Source organism: Myotis myotis, unplaced genomic scaffold, assembly GCF_014108235.1.
Source record: "Myotis myotis isolate mMyoMyo1 unplaced genomic scaffold, mMyoMyo1.p scaffold_m19_p_4, whole genome shotgun sequence".
In the NCBI taxonomy this organism is placed as follows: Eukaryota; Metazoa; Chordata; class Mammalia; order Chiroptera; family Vespertilionidae; genus Myotis; species Myotis myotis.
In genome coordinates, this window is record NW_023416346.1 from 60,793,606 (window position 1) to 60,814,536 (window position 20,931).

At 37.1% G+C, this 20,931-nt stretch overlaps 1 protein-coding gene across 3 annotated transcripts in view; it reads left to right on the forward strand.

Moving 5' to 3' along the window:
- The window catches only part of PCDH19 (protocadherin 19), a 114,261-nt gene that overhangs the window by 57,859 nt on the left and 35,471 nt on the right, over positions 1-20,931 (forward strand). For 2 of the 3 annotated variants that reach the window (XM_036305549.1, XM_036305547.1), the window contains 2 exons: positions 2,712-2,770; positions 11,171-11,343. In XM_036305549.1, the coding sequence (XP_036161442.1) occupies positions 2,712-2,770; positions 11,171-11,343 (232 nt within the window). The remainder of the gene's footprint in view (positions 1-2,711; positions 2,771-11,170; positions 11,344-20,931) is intronic. The other variant, XM_036305548.1, reaches the window with a different exon arrangement.

A 20,931-nucleotide genomic window follows, 5' to 3' on the forward strand; every position in this document is an offset into this window, starting at 1 on the left:
GATTTCCTTCTTCAGGGTGGCCTGAGTACCATTCTTTGTGTCACCTGAAGTGTAAAAAAATTTTCCCCTTTCAAGGCACAGGAGTTGGGTTTGAACATACACCTTAAATCAGTATGAGCAACACTTGATGTAAATATACACAGACCTATAGTAGGCCATCTATGACCAGATAGCTTAGTTGTTTGGACTGTAGTACTAATGAGGCCAGAATAGTGTAGTCTAGCCAGTTAGAATAATTCTGTTGCATAGATTGTATCCATAATCCCAATCAAGCTGCCTCACAGAGAGATGTTTCTTCTTTTAACTCAGTGCCTGTGAGTGAGAATCCTCATGGTGAGATATAGTATTCCACTAAGACCAAGAAGTAGTACAGTCACCAGGGATAAAATTGGTAGGATTTTGCTTATTTGCTCAAATGTGTAGTTCTGGCACCATGCCTGGAGGTCATGTCTCTGCAGAGTTTCATATCTGATGCCCAGTGCACAGAGGTTGGATGTCTTCATATGCAAAGCTATGCAAAATATTTACTTGAAAACTGGTTCATTAACATGACAACATTGTGGGATATTGCTTATGCTTTCCCTGCAAAGCCATTATCTTCTTGATTTCCTTTTTTTTTTGTTGCATCAGTGTGTCTATTAACGTTCTTAAGGGAATGATTTAGTAAGTTTGGAGACAGATGGAACATGCACATGCTACTCTTTTATTGTCTGAGTGAAGTCAGATTTCTGATCCTACTTGGATTTTTGGATCTGTAGGAAGCAAGGGATATCATGACTCATGATTCCCACCACGAGTCATGATAAATACAGTTAAATTTCCCCTTCAGACTTATGTTCTACTATCCCTATTTTATAGAGGAGAAAAGTGAGGCACACAGAAATTAAGTAAAATTCACAAGGTTGCACAGTGAAACTAAATAATTGAACTCTTGAGTGTGTAATTAATTCCCTGTTTTAATTGGATAGTGTGCTTTTTTTTAGGGGTTTGGGTGACTTCCATTTGTTAAATTATATATTTTACTGAATATCATGGAAGAGTGCTTTTACACAATACCATTTTTGGCTTATGATGTTGGTATAAGAAATTAATTCAAGAAATGCTTGTTGGTTGACTGACTGATAGATAACCTCTTTCAGCAATACTTCCAGCATTGTATTCCCAGTGCAGCTTCAAGTTTGCCTCCTCCTCCTGTGTTTGCAACAATTTCAGTATCCATTTTCTTATGAACTGACCCTTTTGATTTTTACTCTTCCAATTCATTCCTTCCAACAGCACTAAGATACTTGTGGTTAACATTAACGTGGATTTTTATCCTCTAGATAAAACAATGAGAGTGGATATTAGATAGACCATCATCAAATGAGGGGCAAGTGGCAGTCATGGACATGCCTGAGTGGATGCAAGATAATGGCAGGATTTTCTTCTCATACCGTCTCCTCCTTTCTCCCACCGAGTCACCAGTCCCATCTAGATACTCACCTTTTATAGATACTTAAGGGCCCCACCCTGACTGTTGGTAGTTTGGTGCTCATGTAGTAGTTGGATCTGCTATCACCTGTCCTGTTTACTCCTCTCCCAAACTATGAGCTCCTTGAAATCAAAAGCTGCATAAGAGCTTAGCAGTTAATGTCTGGCAGGTAGTCATGTGAAAGGAATCTGCCTTTTTGCTAGCTAGGCAGCTATTGTGTTTCCTTTTCCAGGCAATTTCAATTGAAGTGATTTCAGAAAGCCCTAAGGAATGGTGAGAATAATGAGGACTTCTGTTAGAATGGCAGGGGATTGGAGGAGATGTGTTTGAGCATTTTTCAATCTATACAATGGTTCAATGAGAGTAGTACTTTAGTGTTGGGGATAAGGTCATCTTAACTAAGACTAGTAAATCGCTGCCAATATTTCCAGGTATTCCCACTTTCTAAGGCTGCTCCCCTTTACTATCCCCAACCTCTGGTGCTCATAAGCTGTTTTCCCATCTTTTTCATCTGGCCGGTATTCTGCATTTGCTTGTGTAAAGCAGGTGCTCAGGCAGTCCACTGTAACCAGATTAGACAGTGGTGTTTTAACGATAGGAGCTGAGACAGGGGTTTGCGTGCTAACTTCATGTTTCACATGAAAGGCTTTGGCACCTCCTGTGGACTGCCCTTCACTCAATTTTGGCATAATACTTGTTTGCCTTTATAACTGTGATAAAACGAAGGCCTCCCTGCATAACCAGCACTGAGTTAAATATCTTAAAGGGAAGTGCAGAGTTTAAATCCACAGTGAGGGATTACCTTGCATATCCATATCTATGGAATAAATATTTTAACATGTTAATTATCTACTACTAATAAAAATACCTTTGAACTTCGAGTCAATTTGATGGGCACAGGATTGTGTCCACTAGGGAATGGGAAGCAATTAGTTTCTGTAAAGATTGTGGGTCATGCTGTATCTTCCCCTAAGTGGCTGCATGATCATTAGCCAGCCTCATTCTAGGGGATGTTTGTGTCAAGTTCATCTTGGTCTGCAGGTGAGAGCTGCGTCCACAGAAAACCCAGGGCCCCAAGAAGGCGGTAGGCATTACTCAGGTTGTTGCTCCACTATGCCCTTGGTTTCTGATTCATTCATTGCTTATTGCCCTGTAGAAAAATGCCCCCCACCCCAAGTAGGACAGTTTGGCTCTTTTTATGAATCATCTATGTAACATTTTTAATTTTTTCCCATTGCAGACTGAAAACTATTCTTTTGACTCCAACTATGTGAACAGCCGAGCTCATTTAATCAAAAGGTATGTTGGTTTGCTTGCCTATTTTTACAGCTAAGCTTGATATAATATAAAAAACAAAACAGGTTAACTTTTTTAAAGGATGCCTTTTTCAGATTTTAAAATGAACACATAGCCCTGGCCTGTGTGGCTCAGTTGGTTGGGCATTCTTGTGCAGGGAAAGGTTAAGTCCTGGTCAGGGCACATGCCTGGGTGGCTGGCTCAATCCCCAGCAGGGGGCGTGTAGGAGGCAGCTGATCAATGCTTTGCTCTCACATAGATGTTTCTCCCTGTTTCTCCTCCCTTCCTCTCTCTCTCTAAATAAAAAATTAAAAAACCTTTAAAAAATAAGTTAAAACATAAAATGAACCCTGACCGGTTTGGCTCAGTGGATAGAGCATCGGCCTGCAGACTCAAGGGTCCCAGGTTCGATTCCGGTCATGGGCATGTACCTTGGTTGCGGGCACATACCCAGTGGGGAGTGTGCAGGAGGCAGCTGATCGATGTTTCTCTCTCATCAATGTTTCGAACTCTCTATCCCTCTCCCTTCCTCTCTGTAAAAAAATCAATAATATATATACACACACACACATATATATATCTAACATAAAATGAATATTTCCAAATATTGTAGAATATTTGGAAAATTCAGAAAAGCATAAAAAGCTAAATAAAAATCACTACTACCCCAAAATAATAACTTTTGGCATTTTATCATATTTCTTTACATCTAAATGTATGCATAAACACAAATTGAAAAATAAAGTTGGCATTATACTATATGATGATTTAGAAATCTAATATTAGAGAACAGATACATTCAAATTCATGTTATCAAAATTCCTTTTGCTTTTCACTGTAAATAGAGAAATCTTAAACATTTTCTTATGTGGAACTTAAGTAAATTTCAAGATCGTTGTTGTTTTGACAATATTGAAATTATTCTGAAGTTATTTTAATGACAGATAAACTAATTCCTTATTTTTTAAAAAAAAACTTTGTATATGAGAGAGGGAAAGAAAAGAAATTTGCCTTATTCAATACTTCCTAAAATTTGGAAGTGTTTAAAATGAAACAAAGTGTAGATTTGTATGATGGTTGGTCATAACTCAATTATCCATGAAGCCTCAACATAAGTGAATGCAGAGATGACTACTGCCAAGGAAGATTCCATTTGGTGCCCAGTGGGGGCAAGACAAGGGGTTCAGGAAAACCTACAAGGAAGGAGAGCTAAGCAAAGCAAGAACTTGTGTAGAAAAACCAGTACAGACCAGTACAGACAATGCAGGTATCCTCTTGGATGGCTGAGTGATTATTTTGCAGCTAAAATTGAACCCTAAATGTGTTTGTTAAAATACTAGAAATTAAATAGAGGCACAAACAAGGTATGTTAGAACTGCAATAGAGAAAATCTGAAAATTCCATTATTATTTTTAAAATCTTTACTGTTGGAAGTATTACATATGTCCCCCTTTTCCCCCCATTGACCCCATCCAGCCCACCCCTGCCCCCCAACCCAGGCCTCTACAACCTATTGTCTGTGTCCATGGGTTATGCATACAGATCCTTTGGTTGATCACTTCCCACCATCCACTTTCTCCCCGCCGCCCTCACCTTCCTCTGAGGTTTGACAGTCTGTTTCATGCTTCTATGTCTCTGGATCTATTTTGTTCATCAGTTTATTTTTTTCATTAGATTCCACATATGAAAATTCTATTATTTTGCTGTCTCTAAACCCATGAATGTACATCACCAGAAGAGTAGGATTTGCAGAATAAACTAGCTTGTTGTACAAGCAGCTTTAATTCATACCTAGTTTATTTCACAATGCTGCAGTAAACCCTGAAAACATGCTAAGTTTATCTGTATTGGTTTGGAATCACTTGTGACTTTAAGTGATAATCATTAAATATCTGAAAACAAATATCCCAGGATTATTCTCATAGCATAGCTTGGACTTAATTTTTTAAAGGGGTTGTGAGGAGTTCATTCTTGGCCCACAGAATAAAAAACAAAACATGAGGGATTCAAAATTATCTGACTAATTTGTTTTAGAGGAAAAATACCCTCTTTTGTGCACTGATTAGAGTTATTTTGCAACAGAAATCTGCTTTGTTTTCCACTTCACAACTATTATTTCAAAACTCATTTTCCCCACCCTGGATTTATTTATTTTAATTAAATTTTATTTTTCAATTGCAATCTACATTCAATATTATTTTGTATTAGTTTCAGGTGTACAGCATACTTTACAAAGCGTTCCCCCCAATATTTCCAGTGGGGACTGGGTGAAAAAGTTGAAGGGATTAAGAAGTACAATTTGCAAACTTCAGCGGGAAGGCCAGGGCGGGTTGGGGGGCAGGAGGGAGGGGGGTAAGAGATCAACCGAAGGACTTGTATGCATGCATATAAGCATAACCAATGGACATAAGACACTGGGGGATAGGGGAGGCCAGGGGATTGTCAGGGGCGGGGGAAAAAAAGGACACATATGTAATACCCTTTGTAATACTTTAAGCAATAAAACAATTAAAAAAAAAGAAGTAAAATTTGGTAGTTACAAAATAGTTATGAGGATGTAAAGCAAAGCTCCTTAAAAAAAACAAACTTCTGTTAAAAACAGGGACTTGCCTTATTTTCATAGGTTCCTTGGACTAACTGTGGGTACTTGGGAATTCTAAACCAGGTTCAACTGAGCATGAGCCTGCTTTTCATAGCATGGCAGATAGCTAAGATTCCTGGAGATCTTCACCATCTTAGGTTAGCCCTGGATATCCAATATACATACAAGGCAGATTGATAAGATGAAAACTTACATTTAAACATTTTATTTTTGGCTTAAATGTATTTCCACAGAAGCTTTGGGACTCACTGGAAACCTCTGATTTTGATTAATTACTTCTTTTTATTGATTTTTAGAGAGAGAGAAGAAAGAAACATGGATTAGTTGCCTCCTGCAGCCACCCGGACTGGTAACCAGTCCTGCCACCTTTGGTGTTGTCCCTCCAACCAACTGAACCACACACTGGCTAGGGCTTTATATGTTTTTGTTTACACACATGTACCCACAAAAGGCACAACCTGGACTTAATGGGCTATCAGTGGAAAAGTCTCCTGATGTTATCTGCAATCAAAGATAGTGGTTTGTTTTTTGTTTTTGTTTTTCACTAGGGACCACATTGATTAAGAGGAAACATCTGAAATCTCAGGGACACATGCATTTTTGCCAAGTTCTGTTTCTGGAATCTTGAGGGCTTTGGAAAACCACAAAAGCCTTGGAATTTATGGGATCAATTGGGTTCAGACAAAGAACAATACCTGCAAAGATACAGAAACCTTGTGTGCTATGCTTTTCTGAAGACTAACCATTTTAAATGTAAAATGTGTGGAAATGTCAAAAGATAGTGGTTTCTAACACCAGGTGATAAAACCCTGTAAACCATGTTCAATAGCTCACAGTGACATTTGAAAGGGGTTTTGCCATATGTAGTGTATTGAAGATAATGCCTGGAAAAAGCTGCTGGCCAGGAAATTGTGAATCTGACATCAGTTTTAATCTTATAATTTAGTCCCTGTTTCTTTGAATGCCAATCCAATTTCAGGCCAACTTTGAGAACTTCCCCTTCCTATCCATTCTCTCTTCCTTTACTGACTTTCTACTCATCTAAGGATGATTCATTCTTGGACCCTTCTTGTTAACTGTCTTGATCAGACTGCTTACATAGAGGTTTCTTTTTCTCTCTCACATCTATCTCAGGTAAACCAATAGAAAGCTAAAGGGCAAGGAGTGCTCCTAGCACAAATCAAGGTTGAGAAGAGTAAAGAGTGGATGGGAAAGGGAAAAGGAAGATATATGGCACATTCCCCATAATGTTATGCAGTGAGGAATTTAGTTTTCTATTTCTGTATTTTCTTCCAGAACGTTACCTGCAAACTGCAGGTGTACCCAAGGCATGTATTGGAGTCCCAGCTTAACAACACAAGACAATTTGGAATTTTTTCCTGGATGGACTCCCTTCCTGCTATGTTTGTTTCCTTGCTATCTTCTCAGAGCAAGGAAAGCCAACAGTAGTACTTTGCCCTAGCTGCACCACTCTTTCTTCATGACTGGTTTCTGTGCTCCTGTCTGATATCTGCTCTTGCCGTGCTTTTAGAGTAATATCAAGCAGGGCAAAGAAAATAACACAGACAATGAACAAGGTACTGAAGCAGTGTGGAAAGGAAAATGAACATTGGCTTCTAAACCATGCATAGTGCTTTCATTTTCCACCCAAATTGTCCTAAGATTTTCAGCACCTAGTATGGTGCCTTGTCTATAAAAAGTGCTGATACACGTTTATTGAATGAATGGATGAAATAAGTTGAAGAAAACCTCAGCATTTTTCCATTGCAAACTAGCACTAAACTTTCCTTCCAGCCAGAAATTTCTGACTTTTAATGTGCATTAGAATCACTTGGGAGGCTTGTTAAATGCAGTGTCTCTAGCTTCATCCCTAGAGGATTTCCAGTTTTCACAGGTTCCCAAAATTATTGTGATACAGGTGGTCCAGGAACCACTTTGGGATCTTCCCAATATTTCTTAAATATAGTTACAGTACTCTTTTTTACATTCATTTCTTTCTAATTTTTACCCTCAGATTCCATTCCCTGGGTATGTGGTGTCACCTATTAGGAATATATGACCTGTTTCCTTTCAGATTATCCTGTCTTTTGGAAATATTTTTAATATTTTAAAAGGAAAATGCAGGCCAGAATTTGAATAATGTTTATTCATCAAACATTTTCTGAGTAACTATTATATTTAGAGTCTTGTTGTAGGTGTTTTCAAACAAGTCTGTCCCTCTGTTGACTACCAGGGCAATAATAGAAACATCTGCATTTATAATACCATTACAAACAGATACTCTTAATTTATTGTCCCACAAAAGTTGGTTTAAAGGTTGTCTCCCAAGAGATACACAGGTAATAAAGCAAGTACAATCAGCATTTTAAAATGACTGGCATAAATTGTTATTTGTTTTGGGTGAGTATCCATTTACCAGGCTGTTTTAAAAATATGTAACATCTTGCTCACTGGGTCTGAAACTGCCTTACACAAATTCATTCATTAAGCCACTAAATGTCCTTACAGTATCAGAGTAAGTGATACTTAATTTGTCAGATAGGCAAACTGATCTTTAAAAGAGTTAACTATTCCAATGTTTGGGGGAGATGTATATACCCTTTTCCTTTTTCTTTTGAGAATACATAACTTTTCATGCTTACACTACCAGTCCCTTACTTCCTAGTAGCCAATTCTTCACTATTTTATTATTTCTGTCCTTTCTACCTAAAAGTAAAAAGTCCTGAGATGGTTTATAATATTCAGGTGCATATAAAATAGAATAATCAATTTTAAAAAGGCAGATCCAAAACCAATTAGGAGAAGCTACATCCCTGGCATCCAAATCACTGCAATTAAACATTATATTTACCTTGCAGCTCTTGGAAAGGCAAGACAAAATGGTAAGTGTGCCAGGCATATCATCTCATTTTTCAATAAAGAAAGGATACACATTTGACAGGAGAATTTTTTTTCTTATTCCTAAATTTTAGGGAAAATGAACATAGTGGACAAGGTCTGACTATAATATGGAAGACGTAGAAACATTCTTTAAACATACATTTTCTACATCAATCCTAAAAGACTATGAATATAATATTTAATTATAACTTAATGAAAACATTGCCATATGGAGTAATGATTATATTAAACAATAATCATGTATTGACCATTTATGTATATCTGGTACTTCATGAACAGTACCTCATTGAGTCCTCACAATGGTCTCATGAAGGCGTTTTTAGCAAATGCATTTTACAGACAAGGAAATTGAGACTCAAAGACATTAGATATCTGGCCCAGGGTTCCATTGATGAAATTGCAGACTACAGATTAACACTAGTTCTAATGACTCCAAATCCAGTGCTCTTTTCACTACAGTCTGAAAATCTAACATGTCCCAGGAACAGAGTTTAAAGAACTTAGAGCAGTTGTTCTCAAATTGGGGTATCATTTGACATTATCTGGAGACATTTTTGATTGTAGCTTCTGGGAGGGACACTATTGGCATCTAGTAGGAAGAAGCCAGGGATGCTGGTAAAAGTCCTACAATGCACAGAGCAGCCCTCCACAACAAAGAATTAGGCAGTCTAAAATGTCGACAGTGCCAAGATTGAGAAACTTTGCTCTAAAGGATGGTTAATTGCCCTCAGACTATATCCCTCACTAGCATGTATCCTTTTTTTTTTTTTTTTTTTTTTACTATCATGTATCTTAAGCAAGTTTTGGCAACTGCGAAAATGCAGTGAATTCTGGGTTGAAATCTCTGGCTTAAAGTAACAATTTTGTGGCTGTGGATTAAAGAAGTTTTCATATGCTTCAGATATCATCAATGCATATAGAAAAATTAATATTTGCTATAAAAATGTAGAAGCCTATAATACCACATCCAGACAGGTAATTTCCTTTCTTCTAATATGTGGAATTGCATGTGGGCAGGACCATTTTTTTCCTGAAAAAACAAACTTTGAATCTGTTCCATCTGTGGGATTAGTATTTATAGGAGGCCCCAAAATCTGTGCCATAAAGATAGAAATGGTGGCTAACTTTAAACCATGTGTTTCTAATTAGTCTTCTTAACCATAAAAAAGTTATAGAATGATTTATTTTTGAGTAGAGTTACATTCTGTTGTGTCCACAGGGCTGAATAGCTGCATGACATAATTTGGAGGAGCTAAGTGAGCTGCCCTATTGAATGATTTTAATTTTAACACAGTTGATGATCAGTTATCCTTTCTGACAATAATTAGCAAACAGTTCAATGCTTCACTCTCTCTTGATCTTCATTTTTCTTATAATTATGGCTTTCCAGTTACTTCTTTTTAAATCTTTTCTCTTTCATATTCAGGGAAGCAAGCATTTTACATCTAGGTTGGTCATATGCTAAAAATCTGCTGTGATTCCTTTAGACCAAGTGTGGAAAATGACGATGTATCCATTGTATCCATGGCATAGCTCTTCATCATATGTACTGCATGTTCTTATCAAAGCCTCAGGCTTATGGATGTTCAAGGTTGAACAGATCAAGCAAGTTTGCAGTGTCATCTCCACAGGGCTTCCTTTTTAGAGGTACAGTAGGTCTGTTGGGACTTGTCCTAATTCACAAGCGTGCCACCTTCCTTTGTTGAGACAACAACACATTTTCTTGAGTATGCCTTTGCTGCTTCCTCACTGACTAGGGAATGGATTCACCATTCACTAGGTGTTTTAGTTGCATAATTTATGGCCCCTGGTGCAGCACAGCTGCAGATTCTGTCAGGACATACAAAGTATTAGAAATAGCTGGTGGGGCCTCTATGGATATACCTTATGTATTATTGTCTAGTTCATGAGAAATGGTGTGAGCTTTGTAGATAGTATACTTAGTGAATTATGTGGTAGATTGATTGAACAAGTGCAAGAAAAATTTACCCACAAACTCTTGAACTGAAAGTTTCCATGTTCTCAGCATAACACCCAAAGTTTTGTTGGAGCCCTCTTTCTGGTTTACCCTGTTGTCTCACCTTCTACACACCATGGCTTTCCTCTTTTCAGCTCCTTCCTCTCTTCTTTTCTTGTTCTTTCCCTCTGTATTTCTCATTTAAAACTGGCCTGAGTTCTCCGATCCCAATAATCCTTTCTATTTTAATTGCATCACCTGAATTACTGCCACTTTCATTTTATTTGATTTCAGTTGATTAGTAGACATCTTTGGAGAGGCAGTATACATAGTAGTTAAGGGCCCAGGTTCTGGAGCTAGAGTGCCTGGGTTTCATTGTAGATCTACTACATTTTTATAGGCTGTGTGACCTTGCGCAAGTTATTTAACTTCCATATGCCTTTATTTTTTCATCTGTAAATGGGAATATCTATTAACATATTTTCTCTTACATATCTATTAATATACTTTTATAGAGTTGTGATTATTGAAAAAGTTAATTCATGTCAAGTACTTACAATACTGTTTTATGCATGGCAATTCCTCAGTAAACATTAGCTATTATTATTTTACGTTGATTATATAATAAGAGAAAGAAAACTTTCTGAAATGATTATATTCTTTGCAGGTGGTTGTTTCAGATTTGCAGCTTCTTCTGACTTGCCTATAGTAATGCACTGAAGATAACTGAATGAAAGTATTAGCGGCATCAGCATCCAAGAGTGGGAACCTCCCTGCAATGTTAAGTTCCATTATCTTTAACCTGAAATTTCTCTTCCTTCTACCCTATTGAGCAATCCAGTCACCGCTGTTCTCACCACAAAACTGACATCATCTTGGCACTGAAAGATTTTCAAAATGATGTCTATCACAGTTGTAAATTGTCATTCTTTCTTTAACCCAGCAGCTCCACCTTCAAGGACTTAGAGGGCAACAGCCTGAAGGATAGCGGACATGAGGAGAGCGACCAGACTGACAGTGAGCATGATGTCCAGCGGAGCCTGTATTGTGATACTGCTGTGAATGATGTACTGAATACCAGTGTGACCTCCATGGGATCTCAGATGCCTGACCATGGTAAGGGCTGTTTGGATGTAAGTTGCAACTACAGATGCCAAAAAAACCCCAGAATTCTTGTATGCACATTGTACTACTTTACTATATGGAGTGTATTGTCAAAATGCATACTGTGTTCATGCCCTTCAGCAGCTTCTACAGGGTTTGGAGATGTCCTGATACATGTCCAGACCCATCTTTACCCACCCTGGATGGATTTCCTGGGATTGTATAATATTCAGGCAATTTAAAGGCTGACTCTATATATAATTTCTCTTCAATTAATAACTGCACTGAGCACTTGGGAAATGAGCAGATGCCTTCTTACCAGGAATAAGTGCTTTAGTATATGAATGAAACTGAACAATCAAGTTGCATAGAACACAGCACTAATGAGACCAAATGGGTGGATTTTATTTCCGTATCAGGCTGGTTAACTTTACCCAGAGAGAGAGTCTGTTCTCTGACCACAGATTGCATATTTTTTTACCAAGGAGGGAAAGTACAAGGCATTCTATTATGTTTATGGGACTGCTTTGCCAGATCTCTTTGGTTGCCACAAAAATCCATGCCATTGGTCATAGGAAATACCAGGGTAAGAAAACATGGCTGACTCAGTTTGACATTTGTTGGATATGAAAAACACTTCAAAGTACATGTATTTCAAAGTACATGTCAGGAGTAGCATACTCATGTATGAAGAAGAGTCTATTTTTGTGATCTCAGCCACACGTGCTTTAGCAAGAGGAGCTATTTAAAACTGTGTTAGGCATAAACCAGGGTACAAAAATATTAGCAGTGTTCAGCTAAGGCAGAATGTTTGGATGGACTTGGGCACAAATGTCATTTTCAATATTTTACTGATGCAAACATGGTAGGCGAACAGCCTGTCTTTTTCAATTAAGAACTATGAATTCAGCTTGGTGTTTAGGCTCAGTGAAGCTTCAGAATGCTTGGCTACATCTTAGACGCAAACTCAGCTGGAAGCCCCACTGCTAAAAGACTTAAAGATGAGAAAACAAAATATGGTGATTATGTGCTGGTCTTCAGCTGTTTCATTTCACTGTAAACATCATTAAATGCTTTTGTTTGGGTCTTGTAAATGAATCCAAAGGAAAAAATGCATGATCCACAAAACAAAATGTTTTCCATGGAAAAAATCAGTCACTGTATATTCTATTAAATTTTCTAATTCATCCCTCCCCAGTAGATCCAAGTGTCAAGGTCTATAATATAGAGAGGTCACTACTGACTGTGCACTGCTGCCTTCCCTAATGAATGAGTAGTGACATCCTCAGAGATAATATATTATCTGGGCAGCCTTGCTAACGCTAAAAACATAAACATTTATATAATTGAAAAAGAAACTTTATCAGCAGCTTAGCAATGTGTCACAGGACACAGACTTATATGTATCATTTACTAGTCTTGTGTCTCAAAGAAAAGCTATTTCATTTATATCAGAAAGGGTTTTAGTTAGATGCTCTCTAATATTAAATGACTTTAGAAAAGGAAATATTCATAATTGATTCTCAGTTTATGCTTAGCTAGAACATCTGTTTTAATTTTTTGTCACATTTTTCTAGGAAAACAATATCAGTTGACTACAGCTAGTTTTCTTCTGAGGGAGTGTTCCTTACAAATGGGATATATAGTATATAATGTGTGTGTGTGTGTGTGTGTGTGTGTGTGTGTGTGTATATATATATATATATATATATATATATATATATATATGGTAGATTATGTAATAATGAGATTATTTTAAGAAAATGGGGAGCATTATCTCAACACTCTTCTACATAAAAATGTAGATTATGTAGAAGATGATTATATACAAACACATTTTTTGTTTCATTTTGGCAACATTTTCACATTTTGTTTCTTAATATTATATTTTCACGTGTGTATCTTCATTGTTTCCATTTGTCTAGCAGTGGCTAAACCTTGAACCAACACTTGGGTTTGTTCTTTTTAATTTGGTTGAATCATTAAAGTTCAGGTACAAAGAGAATTCAGGTCTTGCCTATATCTCAGGCTCTTCCTTATAATATCCGAGTACTTCTGAGCTTTCCCTAATGATACTTAATTGTTATATCCAAAATGAACTTTAGGCTAGCTACCCAGACTGTGTCACCAATTTGCTTGGGTTAATTATTGCTATCTCAAACAACAGCAATAATTTCAACAATGGACATTTTATAGCATTTTATTATCTCAAGCCTACATTCACATAATAAATGTTTTTCCTTTTATCCTAAGACACAGTGGTTGAAAGAAAAGCACTGAGTTCATTTACCATGTATGCCTGATGTTGTAATCATTCGATCTAGAAGAGTTTTACTTAGATTCAATCCAGAGCAGTACGGTGTATCATTGTTATTGAGGAATGCCAATTTAGAAAGTTAAGGAGGAAAAAATGGAATCTGCTCTGGACTCAGACCATCACTGAAAGTCTCAAAGATTCCTAAGGGGGTAAAAGGTAGTCCCAGGTCTCTTTGGCTCATTTATACTGTGATTGGCATCTCAAACCCAATTGCTCTAAAATCCTGAGGATTTCAGAGCTTAACTGTCTTTGAGGTTTGAGTGGATGTCTCTGGCGAAGAGCAAGGGTTATAATAACCTTGTCAGACTAACTCTGATCTTGATGATATTTCTTCTGGTTCTGTCAGAACCACTTCAAAGTTGGGTCAAATATACCCAATAGAGTGTACCTTACACCTTTGTTTTGGGGAGTTTGGTTCACCATGGGTTTCATGTTTGTAGCTCTCTCTGTGATGTTTACAATTTGGATATTAGTACAGCATATTTCTTTGCACATATGTAGACACATGATTGATGGGAAACCTTAGAATTTTTGAAATACAGATAATTTTATGCAGCTAGAGTGGGAACAGGTTGTTCAATGAGATAATATTGTGTTGCTAGTGTTTGAAGAAAAGGTACAAACTATATCTGTTTTAGCTTTCTGAGACACCTATTTCATGCTTCTTTACACTGCCAAAAGTTTTTTTGGGCTTTGTTCTTACAATTATAGCAGAAGAATGGTTGGTGTGAATATCAAGGATGCTTTGTGACTCTCAGAGTAAAGGCTTAAATCCCTTAATTTTCAGCAACTCTTCCTTGAGAACACATTTCTAGGGATGGGAACCCAGAATCAATATATACAACCTAGAAAGGAGAATGTCTGGAAGCCTTTTGCACTCAAAGGGCAAAAGTTAGGGGTTTAGACACTTATCTTTGGATTGTTTTGATTGCTTCCACCAAGCACATCCCTGAGCTGGGACTGGATGGAGATAAGAAGGAATGACAGGAATCTATGCTTTCTGGGTTATTATTAATCCTTGTGTTATTCTCTACATGCCTAAAACCAGGTCAGTGGGTTGATGAACTGGTTGAGCTGAATTTCCTGGTTGCCAGGTGACTGAATTACAATTTCATTTGTCATCTGTAGTGCCTTTGATTTAATATGTCTCAGCTTGTCCCCAGTACCATAGTTCTTGTTCCCAGAAAAGAAGGTGATGGACAATTATCTTATAATTTCTACTGGCATATGACACTTTTTGGAATGCTATCACTCTGTAGTTCTCAGAGTGCCTTGAGAACAAGTAAATGTTGTCACTCAGCAGATCCTGGTTTGTTTTCTGAGGTGATTTTATGCTGAGTTTGGGTGTCACATTCAAATATTTTAACCAATGCTTTCCTTCCCTGAATTCAAGTTCTTTGGTAAAATTATCACCTTCTGGTATGGACAAGAATTTCATCTCATGTAATTTCTGCAATCTCTAAGAACAGTAACTGATAAGTAGGGTGATCAGAGATGACTCTAGAGGCTCATGGGTTTGTTGCACAATTGAGGGTATCACTGGGCTTGAATCTCTTCCTATCAGGGTTATTTCTGGGTTGAGTAGTGCTGGGGTTAGTAGGCCTCTGTCTCCTCCTGGCTTCTTTGCATGACCCTTTGTGATGATGTATATTCCTGTTAAGCTTACTTAAATATATGGTCCTGATATGAAATTTGGTTTTCTGAAGATCATGTCCTAGCACTATACATACTAGTCCCAAGCCCAATTAATTTGTTTTAAATCACACATAATCTCTCTTACCTTATGATTTGAATTATTGATTATAAATTCATTAGCTGAAAAGATGGCTCTACTTGTGCTAATATGCATGCAATTTGGAGTTCATTAAAATACTGAATTGGTTTCCTTCCCATGCTAATTGATACCAAATGGAAGCATCATACAGAAATTTGCAATGACATTTATCTGCTTTTCACATCCAAATGCACCCAAATGCAATATAATGATTGCTGTATTTCTCAAAGTGTAGGTTCTTCTGCATTTTACTAACTTTTTTATTTGCTATTTTCACCACCTGAATATCATTTAACATGTTTGTTGTGTAAAACATGGATTTGAAAAACTTGATCTGTGTCTAATGCAACTGTTGTTGCAAATTAGCCAAGGAAATGTTCTGTAGGGTGCATACTATGCATATTCTAATTTCAACCACAGGTGCATTAAGATATATAGACTTTCAACACTGTACCAACAATGTGTAATTTCATTTCCTTTAGTCTTTTAATGAAAGTATAATTCAGTGACTGAACATCCCTTTCTTATCCTTTTACCTATTCCCCTGACTCACCTCTCACCTTACTAAATTTCCAAATACTAATTTCAGCTAGTTTCTTGGCAAAATAGGGAGTTCTCAATGGACAATATTTTGTGACATTGCAAAGTAGTGTGCTGCTGGGTTCCAGAAATGGTAGCATGTACCAGATGTTCGTGGAATAATTGAAAATTTCATTTTATCAGAATAGCACTTTCTGTCAAAAAGTTTTATCTTTACTTCAGCAAAGAGGTTGACTATATCCCCCTGGACCTGAATTAGCATATTTGTGGCTAGATGCACTGTTTTGCAATTCATGTGGTTATTTCCCCCTAGTTTTTCTCATATAGAATCTTTTGAAATGTCTTCAGCTTCTTGCAAATGTACCAAGTGAAATATTTAATTGTTTGAAGACAGGTATGTATATGTATATGGTGTATCTATATGTATGACTTACAGCTTTTTAGATATCATTATAAGAATAGAGCTTGGGACTATTAAAACCTAATTAATATTGTGCCAATAAAGAAAAGGAAATAATAAAAGAAGACTTTTACAATTAAGATCTTATTTTTCTTAACAGTATCATGAAATATTCTTTCTTGATGTTCTAATTTGAACAATGTCACAATGGTAAACATTTTCTTTTTAAATCTATGTGCTCTGAGGTTGAACTTCCTGCTCATTTTTAGTTAATGTCACCATAAAGTGGTAGGTTTCATCTCCCATATGTCTAGTTACCTGGTTTAGAGGCACTCAGTGGTACTCAATGTCCAGTTTCCCTTTTCCTCTGATGTCTAGGAACTTTATCCATTCTTAGTCTCAGCAATGGCTGAATAGGTGTGAAGAAAGGTGACAGGTGAAAAGGAGGACCTATGTAATACTTTTAACAATGAAGATTAAAACAAATAAAGGTGACAGGTAGATACTTTTGTTTATTTCAACTACATTGCTGATCCAGATAATTGGACTCCTTCCAAAGCATTATTTACATTTTATTGGCAAGATAGTTGCTGGAATAAAAAGTCATCCTTAACTAATGGAAACATCCACGCTGTTATCAGTTGTTTGCTAGTGTTATTTTAGCATGGATCTTTTGTTCAGAGAAATTTTGTCAGGACAGTTCTGTTCATTGGCTTTGAATTAGAAACAATATTCCTCTTTTTAAAATTAAACTGTTTTTCCTGGTCCATTGAAACTTTTAGTTGTCTCATATTCAGTGTGTATTTTAAAATTTATTATTATTAATAATTACCTGTGGTCATAGATTCATTATTCATCAGGAGAATAACTGCCAGGGGCTTTCTTGACTGGCTGGATCTAAGAATTTCTATATTTCTAAGCACTTGGAAAGCTCTGGACGATATATAAAGGGAGCACACTGAACAATTAAGAACTTCATTCTCTAGGAGTTTATTGCCCAATAGCATAAATGGCTCAGTATGGAATAGACTGCATAGGATCAGTGAATAAATTAATTAAGATTATTTGAGCTGGAAAGGAAAATGCATTTCAAAGGATACTTTAGTGTAATGAGATCCCTTTGAAGGAATAGTGTAATACAGGCCCCGATGTAGTATGGTAGATAAAATTATCCTCTACTTGAGTGATTTGTTAGGTGAAAGTTTTCCAGTTGCTTCATGACAAAGCAATCTCTGTAGGGCATGATAAGTAGGGACACTGTCAACAGGATAACAAAAGAGAAGCAAAACAAGTTGTTTTATAGGCTAGAAAGATCATATGGGTTGTCTTAAATATGTATGAAGTATTTTTTTATTCATTTTCCCTTTAACCTCTTTATTATGAAATAAATATGGGGAATTAAGTCCAGTTTTAATTTAAAGAGAAATTTCAAGAATACCAAAAATCTTGTGTTATTTCTTTATTGTTTGGGTAAAATTCTTGTGAGATGGCTTTCCTCTCTTACCATAGATACTTTTTGTCATCCAGGGTCAGGTGTTTGCCTGGGTACTTTTGGTCTGTGTCTTCACCAGATGGCTCATTGTCTGTTCACTTTGGACCAAAGAAAGCTAATCTGACACATTCACTTTGGAACTATGTTTTTTTATTTTTTAAATATATTTTATTGATTTTTTACAGAGAGGAAGAGAGAGAGATAGAGAGTTAGAAACATTGATGAGAGAGAAACATCGATCAGCTGCCTCCTGCACACCTCCCACTGGGGATGTGCCCGCATCCCAGGTACATGCCCCCGACCGGAATCGAACCCGGGACCCCTCAGTCCACAGGCCGACGCTCTATCCACCGAGCCAAACAGGTTTCGGCTGGAACTATGGTTTTTTTTAAAAAAAAAATTAAAAATTGATCTTTATTATTAAAAAATATTACAGATGTCCCTCAATTTCCCCCATTGACCCTCTCACCTTGCACCGCTCCTCCCCCCAGGCCCTCACTGCACTATTATCTGTGTCTATGGCCTATGCATATACGCATATAAGTTCATTGGTTAATCTGTTTCTGCCCCCCCTTCCCCCTGGAACTATGGCTTTTTGACATGTCTTTTCCATTTCTATTCCTATAAGGCTTTCCCCCAATAAAACCCCAGCCATTGAAAAATCACCAAGCACCAGATTGGAAAAGGTTTGAGCCATCAGAAAAGTTGCTTTTTAGAGGCTTATACATAGCCCAAGGTGGGTAGACAAAACAGAATCTTTTTCAAGTAGCCGGAATGAAGCCCCATAAGCCAATTATTCTGCCATGTATAGGGACTACAAAGAAGTTCTCCATGGCTCGAACTAAAAATATTATCAATGAGATACCAGTCTCTGGAGTTGTTTTGGAGCAGGTCCTTTGGGGCTGGATGTTTGTGTATAGGTGACAAAGTCAGAAGGGTGTTATGGGATTTTAGGTTTAATGGTGTAGGTCAAAGATCCATTGTGTAGTCAGAGGAATATGTGTGTGAGATGGTATGTAGCAGAGGTGATTTGAAAGGCACTGAATCCAGAAGGGACCAAAGGAGTTTATCAGAAAATGAACTCTTTACAGCTGAATTCATTTAAAGTTTTGTCTCATTGAGGTGGCCTCATGAGAGACCCTTTATCTTTTGATGGTTCCTGGTAATCAGAAGTAATACTTCTACTCCATTATTCTTTACAGCAGGCTAGACAACAAACTTGCAAGCTGTTAAAACTAAATCAATAGAGGACACCATCTTATATAGTTAGTACTTTTTAACCTTATATACTTAACTGTCAAATGAGACTTTTTAGTTTCCTGTCTTAGTTTAACAGAAATATTTTTAATTCGGCGGAAGATAGAATTTTAAAACACCCCAGTTAGTTAAACCTTAGGTTGTTTCTAATGCATGGTCTAGTACCTAGACTTTCAGTCATGCAGGAGTGCAAGTTTACCAAGTGTTTACTCATAAATATCTATTTAAAAGGGAAGAAATATTATGCTTTAACTTAGTATATTTCTTTTTAAAAAAAAATATATTTTATTGATATTTTACAGAGAGGAAGGGAGAGAGATAGAGAGTTAGAAACATCGATGAGAGAGATACATCGATCAGCTGCCTCCTGCATATCTCTCACTGGGGATGTGCCCGCAACCCAGGTACATGCCCTTGGCCGGAATCGAACCCGGGACCCTTCAGTCCGCAGGCCAACGCTCTATCCATTGAGCCAAACCAATTTCGGCAAACTTAGTATATTTCTACAGGTGTAATCACCTGTAGAAACTTGGTAACCTTAGTTAATTGCACCAAGGCAGTTTCCCAGCCATGAGTTTGCAAATCCAAATCTAGAGCCAGAGCTACACTTTCCAATTTCTGTGTGGCCACTTTCTCCACATCTCATTTCTGTCCTTAATTTGTATAAAAATTGATGTTTGAACACTTGCTGTTTTTCCTCCTCTTTTATCCTGTATGGAATTTTCAACCTGCATGAACAATAGAATATTTTCCTTTTAATATATGGAAAAGAGGGAGGAGAGGAATGTTTTAGGTTCCAAGATATTTAGACTGGTCAAACTATTCCAAGGCATGACCACCTTCTGTTTTTAATCATCGATGAGACTGTCAGTTGCTCTAATCCAGGAGGTGAACCAAAGGAATGGTTTTGATGTTAATTTAATTTAATAACCAGCTTATTGAAAAAAGTGCTTCCAGCTTGTAAGAGTCAGATTGTTTATAAACCAAAGCCAGTCAGTTACAGAAGCTGAACTATCATTCATATGCAAATAGGAACTATTTTAAACTTGGGGAATTATTATTATTACCATAAGTAGCTATAAAATGTAGTCCTTTTAATTAAAGGAACCATTTTATTCCAGAGACATGCTTCATATAAATATTTGTTCCATTTTTTTTTTCTGGAAGAAAAGCTGATGCACTAAGGGCTTAAAGACTATTAATGTCAGCACACAAATTATGGCAAAGTCCAGAGTGAAGCCCAAAGTGCAAATTCTTTTGCTTGACCCACTGCCCATCAATCTGTTTGTACACTTTAGAAGTGTAGTGATTATCTACGAGTACCCTATTAAGTTTGGATTTTCTTACACGGGATGATTTTGCTTAATGGCAAAATGAGAATTGAGAAATGCAGTGTTTATTCACAAAGTAGATTTTAAAGACTTGGAGCCAGACCTTTGTTTGTGCCAACTGTCAACTTTTAGAAGGTTCATTATGCCTCTTGGAGCGTCACCAAACGCTTTCAGATTTGTAACTGATGTGTACTGATATTGAAGGCAAAGAAAACCTTCCTTCTTTATCTGCAGAACACATTATCTTAATGTTGGACCCTAGTTAGCTGTAGGGTAGCTGTATGGAATCACACTAGCCTGCTAACACAGCAACTGAGCACTCCTGAATTCAGCTTCTAATCAATCTATGCAGCTAATGAGTCTGCAAACAGACTGAGCTGCTAGAGCTGGCACCAGGAAACCACCATTCCAAACTAACCATCTCTTATTAACCTTTTGGTGTTTCCTCTGCAATGCTAATTAGAGACCCATAAAACTATCTACTTAGAT